The sequence below is a fragment of the Bison bison genome, unplaced genomic scaffold (assembly GCF_000754665.1).
Source record: "Bison bison bison isolate TAMUID 2011002044 unplaced genomic scaffold, Bison_UMD1.0 scf7180017864508, whole genome shotgun sequence".
NCBI lineage: Eukaryota > Metazoa > Chordata > Mammalia > Artiodactyla > Bovidae > Bison > Bison bison.
This window is the reverse complement of record NW_011495064.1, coordinates 16389520-16398999: the sequence shown is the minus strand read 5'-3', so window position 1 is coordinate 16398999 and position 9480 is coordinate 16389520. Positions and strand designations below refer to the sequence as shown.

Here is a 9480-nt window from a genome sequence, read left to right as displayed (position 1 = left end):
TAAAAGCCTCCAATAAAGTATTGATTCCTCCTAGCAACTTGACAGTCTGTGTTTCCCAGCCTAGGCTACTCTACCTGGTGAGTGCTTCACTTAACACTTCAAACACATCTTGCTTTACTAAACTGATCACATACCCCCTCAACATTTCCCTGCTATTCTGACCAACTCCCTTCTCCCTCATCAAATGGCAACAGCAAATCTTTATTCACTGGCTCCTGCAGGGTTGCTGCCTCCTCCTATGATAAGCTGATTAAGTTACTCCATGCTTAGAGCTCTAGGTTCACATCCTTATTGAACAACTGTTATGGCATGTGTCACATTCCTTTTAATGGCTGAACAACCGATTGTAGGATGTGGTACATTTGTTTGTCCACTATCAGCTGAGGAACATTTTGGTAATGTTCACACTCTTTGGCTATTATGAATAATGCTGCTATGAACATTTGTATATAAATTATCAATATTATACCAAGTGGTCACCAGTTACTGTAGGCTACATTTTAAATATATACATATATATACATATACATATACATATATATATATATATATATATATCCCATTTAAAGGGGGAAACAACATTTGTTCTTCTTAGTGTTTTCTCTAGTCCTCTCTGCTTCTCAAAAGCACTGCCAGTGGACTGTTATAACACACTAACCCCTCATTTTCATCCCAAGATACAGCATGCCCACCTGATTGTATCACCTTCTATTTTTCCAGAGTCAGAATTATCTACTCTCTGTTGGACCTTCAAATCCTTCAGCATAATAAACTAATCTGTTTGCATTTGATCCCTTTTATAAAGATCAAAGTGAAGTGATTAAACACTTCTGCCTTTTGCCTGGGAGGCAAACCCTGTACCTACTGAACAGCTGGATATAGGACAACAATACCTTTAGGTCCTTCTCCTGACACAGCTTTTACCTCCTGGATTCTAGTTTTAATCTTCCTACTGTTGTTCTCACTCAATCTTGTTGTTTTAGTGTCCTTAATAGTCCTGCCAAGTTATCTGTTTTCAAAACTTTGATTAGCCCTCCAGCTCTCAGTAGAGCTCTGGTCTCCAATGAAAATAGCCACATCTCTCACATGGTCCCTTCTATATACCCATCTGTTTGATTTAGTTCCTTGACCTCTTTTTAAACACCAACTTTTGATGGGTTTGAGAGAGAACCCAAGAGTGATCATGATCAGTCTAAATTGCTTAACTAGCTCCCCCCTATGGAGAAACTACGTTTAAAAACATGATCAGTGGGACATTTATGGATAGTTCACATTCTCCTAAAATGTAATTTCATCTCCAACATTCTCCTAAAATGTAATTTCATCTCCCAAAACATAGTTCAACAAAGGTTTGAGAGTTTAAAACATACACAAACACACTCACACAAATATATGTACACACACAGTGTGAATTTTCATTTCAGTAATAATCAATAACCAACCCAAACCACAGTCTGGTCCCCAGTCTTAATATCAGAGATTCTCAAAGCATATTTTCTTGACATCTTCATGAAATTCAGAATTCTTTAATCAGTTTGATAGTAAGTTTTCAAAACCTCTTCCCATTACATTCTAATTTGGAGAGCCTCTACAAAATACAATCTACCTAAAGCTCCAAGAAAGTAAATTGTAGCTCTTTCTGATTTTTTAGATTGAGATTAGAAAAGTATTATATACTCAGGAAGACCTCTACAGAACAATCTACAAGCACTGATATCAAAGGATCTTTAAAAACAAGATGGATGCATCTATTGTTTTGCAAATATAACTTGGAAGTTATCTTGCCTAAAGGGCATGGAGATGATCTATACAATTTCTCCATTCTTCCCTCATTACCCCAAGAAATCACCTCAAACCATTGCTCTGGGGTCCAGCCTCAACTCAAGAGCACAGTTTTCTCAAAAGATGAAAAGTGTAATGTACACACGTTATAATAGCCACTCTTTTTGTTAACTGACCAACCCTGGGAGGTGGGGGTGGGCCTTGGGAGTCAAGTCTGTAGAAACACAGTCTTCTGAAGTGCCAAACAGTAGCAAGAATTCTCTCAGCTCTCCACACTACCCTAGGTGGTGAAAGACCGTCCTTTTCAACCTCACAACTGGCATTCCCTTTCATTGCTTATGGCGCAGGCCATCCGTCAACGTGAGACAGAGCAGGAAGCTGCTGGAAGGCACGAGCATCCAACTCTCCCCTTTGAACGGTCTGCCGCCTCACTGAAGAACATTTTCTCCAGATGCTGCCAGCAGACACTCTGTAATACCTAAACCACAAATCATCCATTCCCCACCCTTTGCGCCAGGGCTCGTCCCTGAACTTCCCCCACAGTGAGATATTAACCATGCTGGCCACTGATACACTAGCTCTTTACAGACTCGGGAAAACCTGCCACACCGTCTAACTGATATAATAAAAACGTGGCCCTCCTAACATAAACATACCCACTGTAGGTGCACCTTGGAGTAACTCAGGACACTGCAGACATCTCACAAGGAACAAATTCTGGCTAACTCACCAAGGAAAATAGTTTATCGATGTAAACATGTCAGCCGTTCAACTGCACAGAAAATTAGAGCAAGTATCTTATGGAAATGGAACCACCTTGCAGAAACATATTTACAGGTGGCTCACTCCAGATTTTTCTGCCTTTCCTCTGAAGAAGGCAACTGTCTTGCTGTCTGATTGTTTTAGGAACCAGCATGGGTTTTTCGAAAAACAATTCTCGAATTTTATCTTCTGTGACACATTAAAGCCATCTACACAGAGCAAAGTGTTTCCAAACCGTGACTCTGTAACTTAGAGAGATGACTCACAGGACATACTCACACTGAAAAGGTGCTGGCACGTGATCCTGCCCGAATCTTAAAGGGAGCGAACCTTCAGTGGACTGCTCTCCAGAAATCACCTTCTGGGCTGTGAAGTATGTGGGCTTGAGCACGTATTCCTGGGTCTGGCCCTGATGTATCATCACATTCTGTGAAGACAGGGGTGTCATCCTGCAAAGAAACAAAGGATAAGGAAATTAATAACGGACTTTTAACAGGCAACTAAGAACGAAGGAATAAGAAACCAGTTAAACTTAGAAAGGGGCATAAAAATGCCATGCCAGGCTAATTTTTTTCTTCAAAACTGTAGTCATGGCACATAAAGAACTAATCACTGACCTCCAGCAGAAAGGGGATCCTGTCTGTCTGTCTAGTCAAGCAGGATAACGACATACAGGCCATCACTGATGGAATTTATCAAAGTATTTAAAAAGTACAGCTACCAGGACTTCCTTGGTGGTCCAGTGGCTAAGATGCCGAGTTCCCAATGCAGGGGCCTGGCTTAGGTCCCTGGTCAGGAAACTAGATTCCGTGTGCCTCAACTAAAGATCCCACATGCCTCAACTAAGACCTAGTGCGGCCAAATAAGTAACATTTAATATAATATATTTAATTAATATAACTTATGTTAAGTATCAGTTCAGTTCAGTCGCTCAGTCATGTCCGACTCTTTGCGACCCCGTGAATCACAGCACACCAGGCCTCCCTGTCCATCACCAACTCCCGGAGTTCACTCAGACTCACGTCCATCGAGTCAGTGATGTCATCCAGCCATCTCATCCTCTGTCGTCCACTTCTCCTCCTGCCCCCAATCCCTCCCAGCATCAGAGTCTTTTCCAATGATATTATATAATATATATTAAACACATAATATATATTAAACATAATATTTACTATAATATAATATATAAATATACACCATAATTACTAGTCCTTAAGAACAGTAAGAATAACAACCTATTCTACCATTTAGTCCCTAAGACGTGTCTGACTCTTTAGTGACCCCATGGACTATAGCCTGTTAGGGCTGTCCCTTGGATTTCCCAGGCAAGAATATTAGAGTGGGTTGCCATTTCTTTCTCTAATAACAATATATGAAAATCTTATAATTTCATCAATGACATGAGTCAAGATCTGAGAATCTCCCTCCCACCCCCCACTCCGAGAGGATATATATATACACACACACACACACATAAACTGATTCACTTCATTGAACAGCATAAGCTGGCTTCCCAGGTGGCTCAGTGGTGAAGAATCCACCTGTCAATGCAGGAGACACAGGTTCAATCCCTGAGTTGGGAAAATCCCCTACAGAAGGAAATGGCAAGCCACTCCAGTATTCTTGCCTGGAAAATCCCATGGACAGAGGAGCCTGGTGGGCTACAATCCATGGGTCACAAAGAGTCAGACACAACTGAGTGACTAAGCATGAGCATAGCAGAAACTAACAACACTGTAAAGCAATTATACTCCAATAAAAAAAAAACCTCTGAGGACTGTTGAACACAATTACTGTGCTTTCAGCCTCCTGGGTGAAACTTTTTGTCTTCTGTGACAGTTCTCTACTGCTGCATGTACTGTATACTTTAAAATAAGCCTTCATCCAGATTTAATCATTCCATGATGGACTGAAATCATTCACTAAGACAAACAATGGAAAATATAAAGATATACCAATTAATTCCAGAAAACACAAACTTGCTAAAATTGTTGGGACAGAGAATTTTAATAGCAAACCGAGACTTTGGAAGGAAACCTTCTCTCTAGTGTGGTCTTGAATTTTATCAATTGTGACATGTTAAAGCCATTTGAACTGAATATTTCCAAACTACCATACGTTGGGAAAATGGTTGACTGGGTTATACTCAAACTAATAAAGTGCCAGGAAAAGCTCAAAGACGGGCCCTAATGAGAGATTATATGAACAAGACAAAGAAATGACACAACTGGTGAGTATGAATGATAAATCATCAAGCCACCAAAAACACCCACACAGTGTCTCATCAAAAGCAGTAGCAGAGTCTTGAATAAATCCAGCCTTTTGGGTTCACTGCAGTTGGGATGGATGAGCTATTCTGTGAGACCAGGCATCCATGAGACAAAGGAACAAGAGAGGCTGGGATTAAGGGTGCTCCCCTCTTAGCCAGTCAGTGATCTAAGTCTCACTTTCAACCCTGCAGTCCCAGGAAAGCCTAGGAAAATACATCTTGTGCCTAGATTTTCCCAGACTTAATGCCATGGAAGGACATTCCCTTTGTCACCAGACAAATGACTTAAGTTACTAAAAGCCTAAGGCTTAACATTGTAAACACTTTTGTTTTGATGATGTAAGTGTTGATTTGAACTTTAAGTATGTTTGACTGGGATGAAGTAGAAAGTGGAACAGCTGGACACATCTGGTGGTGACTGATAAGAACCACAAGGCAACTCCATTGGTCTTGTCGAAAGGAAAAGTCCTCTTTTTCATCTCAGAGGCAACTCGCTCCCCAGCCATGCTGTCAACCTCATCACTATGCTGCTGGGACCTGCTGAGAGATGTTCAGGCCTGACTCCCATTCAGAGGAGGACAGCCCAGCATTCCAAAAGACCTTAGAGCTGGAATAACTAATTCCTGCTCTGACCACTGCCAAGGAGACCGTGGGCTCTGCCTTCTAAGGTGAGGTCCTCCCTTTCTCTCCCCTCTGAATCATGGAAGTGAGAGGCAGCAATAAATGAGCTGAAAGTACAGATGTGCAGAGGCTGCTTTTCCCTAACATAACAGAAAGGTAATGAACAAATACATCTCCTTCCCTTTCCTCCAATGTGAGGACGTAAATAAATACTTGTGCTCACAAAGACACACAGACATATGAACAGACAGGCCATTTCATCTCATCGCCTCATGAAGATCCCAAGCCACAAGAGGTGACACCACGTGGGGGCAAGTCAAGGCCACTGTCCACTCAGTCATTCCACTAACAGATAGTAAGCGAAATCACCATTTTACTCTCTCGTCCTCATTTTCTCCTTCATAGCTGGCATCTGTCTTTTCCTCTAATTTCACCCTTCACAGTTATTGCCTCTTTGGACCATCTCTCAGCCTTCCAAATACACACACACACACACACACACACATTCAGTTCAGTCACTCAGTCATGTCCAACTCTTTGCAACCCCATGGACTGCAGCATGCCAGGCTTCCCTGTCCATCACCAACTCATGGAGCTTGCTCAAACTCAAGTCCTTCAAGTCAGTGATGCCATCCAACCATCTCATCCTCTGTCGTCCCCTTCTCCTCCCACCTTTGATCTTTCCTAGCACCAGGGTGTTTTCAAATGAGTCAGTTCTTCACATCAGATGGCCAAAGTATTGAAGCTGAAGCTTCAGCATCAGTCCTTCCAATGAATACTCAGGACTGATTTCCTTTGGGATGGACTGGTTTGATCTTGCAGTCCAAGGGACTCTCAAGAGTCTTCTCCAACACCACAGTTCAAAAGCATCAACTCTTTGGCTCTCAGCTTTCTTTATAGTCCAACTCTCACATCCATACTTGACTACTGGAAAAACCATAGCCTTGACTAGATGGACCTTTGTTGGCAAAGTATGACCATTGCTTTGGGAAGAAAAAAATCTCCTTTCAGTTGAGAGTTTTCTCCTCTCTTCCCTCATCCCTTTACATTAAAAAACAAAAACAAAAACAAAAGAACTCAACAATCACTAATGAAAATGAGATTTCTAATAGCATTATACAAAATTCAAGGGAAAGGCAAAAATGTTTAAATAAATTAGGTTAAAATGAAAACTAAAGGACCTCTGGCTCAAAATGTATTTGGGGCACCCATATATTTTCCCTTCCTGCAAAAAAAGCCCTAAAAGTTATAGGTAAGGAATAAAACAAGAAATCCAGAGTTGACATTTGGCTATTAATCAATAGGACAACCACATTTGTCACTGAAACATTAAAATACTGTTCTGTCAAACATCTACTGTCCCAAGCCCTCAGTGTTCCTCCTTCCTCAAGACACTGGCCTCCCCAAGATATCAACTCAGTCTCACAAGTAAGAAATTCACATTTGACAGAGCTAGAGAGCTTGGGGTCTCGGCTCCAACATCCTCTCTAATGTGTGGCTCAGGTACTGACCAAAGATACTAAAAAGGTTTCACATCGTTCATTCAACACACAGGAAACATTTCCGCAAACCTGTAAGAGATCAAGGCAGACTGAGAAATGTTGACTGTTATAGCAGGAAGGAAGCCATGCCTAAGTATTTTAACTTCTTTTATCTCAACCAACGGCAAGAAGAACATTTTACATGGAGATCCAGTGCACGTTCATACCTATGTTTTTTAATACAGCTAAGTATTATAAAACAGTATCTATCCTTATGATGCAAATGACACAAATATCTTCTAATTCTTTTAAATGCCAGTCTTGAACCACTACATTGATGTCAAGACTTCCTGACTCCTAACAGGTCACAAGGCAGCTTAAAGATGCTGGTCTAAAAACCACATCATGAGTACAGGCTCAGAGGAAGCCGTCTTCCCGGGAGACCATGGGCAGCTTCTGGATACTCAAACCAAGTAAAGCACAGGGTGACAAGGAGAAGTAGGGCTGAACACTCATGTCTTCACTAAAAAGGCTACATATGAAAGCAGCCGCTCTCCCCAGTTCAAGCAAAGAAACGGCCAAAGTCGGGCTTCTACTCCCATCAGGGAAAAAGATGAGTCTTCTCTGAAAGAATGGAACTGTGTGGTATAAACCACAAAGTTTACTCCCCCAGAGTAAGGCCCTCTCATTCTGGTGTTTGGAGATCCCCTAGCTTCAAGACTAGTTCCCCATGTTTCTCCATAAAAGGAAGGTTGCCAGGCAACCAGGAGGACAGGGAGCTTCAGGAGAATAATCCTAGGAGGGAGAGGGGGAGTCATGAGAATGGAAAACATGACTGCGATGTTGGAGAAACTTGATCCTATATATATGCAATTGATGGAATGGAAACAGAGAATCCATACCCACTTGATGCTAGGAACACACTCCTTCAAACAGCACAGAAGTATTGGAAATGGACAGACACAGAGGGAGCAACCTAAGCACCCTATGCTCCGCTTTGCCTTGAGTGGAACACCCACAGACAATATTGCAAAAAACAACTCATGTATCCAACTTAGGTGATATAAATGCACATGTTTAGCTGGAGGAGGTTGGCAGATTCTGGAAGGGAAGGGAAGACTAGGAGAGTCACTGCCCTCATCTTACAGAATGTAGGGTCATGAGAGAACATTCACAACCTTAAGCGATGAGGATGACAGAAGAGGAAACAGAGGCTGCAAGAGGCAGTGAAACTCTGAAAAGTACACAACTCTTTTGAGAGGTAGGGTGAGGGGCAAGAGGTGAAATGAGTAAGCTGACTCTTCGTCTCCTATGGCAAGAAGTTTTTAGACAACATCTAAAGGGAATAAATCCCCAACTGGCCAGAGGTCACTACCAGAAGGGGTAATAGGACTTGAGGATTAAATTAAGGTGTGAAGAGAAACAAAAGGAAAAGGAACCAAGTGAAGATGAAGGTTTCCAGCCTGGTTGACTGGACAGGTATTTTTGGCTCAAGTCCAAGACAAAAAGCAAAGGCAAAGAGGTCTGCGGAGTCAGTGTGATCAGGAAAAAGGACCCATGCGCAAGGAAGAGAATTATGTTTGTTTGGGAGATAGAAATATGGGGTGGTTCTCTGGGGAGAAGATACAGAAAGCCTCTGGGTTTAGTGATGTTCTAAGAGGGGCCAATTTATTCAAAGGCAGAAAGAAAAACTATGGAACTACCCTCTTGGAGGATAGTCACACTTAGTGGTAGGGACATAAAGAGAAAATGCGAAGAAAAAAATCAGGAGCAGTTAAAAACAAGAGTAACACAGATGCAGAAATGACAAGCGAAAGAAAGTTTCTAGGTGGAAGGTAAAGAGAACCACCTGAAAACTGCTGCAAAAAAAGCAGGGAAATAATCAATTAGTAAAAGGCCCCTGGGTTGGGTTGCAGGTTGCCAGCCCCCTGGGCAGTGTTATTTTATCAACATTAGTGACAGGAATGAGACTGCATTGGGTCCTACTTGGTGGGTGCTGTACTAGTGACCCTCGGAAAAGGAGAAAAGTATGGCACCCCACTCCAGTACTCTTGCCTGGAAAATCCCATGGATGGAGGAGCCTGGTAGGCTGCAGTCCATGGGGTCGCTAGGAGTCGGACACGACTGAAGCAACTTAACAGCAGCAGGCCAGAAGTTAGGGGTACAGCCGGGCATCTGAAGACCTGAATCTGTGGAAACCTCTGTATCTCTGTGAGCAGAAGGGAAACAATTACATAAAACTTCTTTCCTTAAAAGAAAGGATTAGTCACACACTGTTTACACTTCTGCCTTCATAGTGGCAATTTTTGGCCTAAGAATGGACTAAATTTTTCCATATTTCCACTAAATCCATTATTTGACCTGTGGAGCGGGTGGGAGGATCTGGCAAAGCCCAAGCCCCTTTCCACTTAAGAACTGTGGACCTCACAGAAGGGAGCCTCCAACAGGCCATAAAATGCTTCCCCCAGAAGGCGGGTTCTGACGGAAGTGAACTCTTTCCCTTACAGTTAAGGCATTCAGGTTTATCATCAGGATGAAAGAAAAAAAAAAAAAAAATCTGGAGAT

General features: G+C 42.2%; 1 protein-coding gene across 1 annotated transcript in view; it reads right to left on the bottom strand.

Moving 5' to 3' along the window:
* Window positions 1-9480, bottom strand: part of LTBP1 (latent transforming growth factor beta binding protein 1) — a 379548-nt gene that overhangs the window by 298686 nt on the left and 71382 nt on the right. Inside the window, exon 2 of the mRNA XM_010829829.1 lies at window positions 2824-2993. Within this exon, the coding sequence (XP_010828131.1) occupies window positions 2824-2993 (170 nt within the window). The remainder of the gene's footprint in view (window positions 1-2823; window positions 2994-9480) is intronic.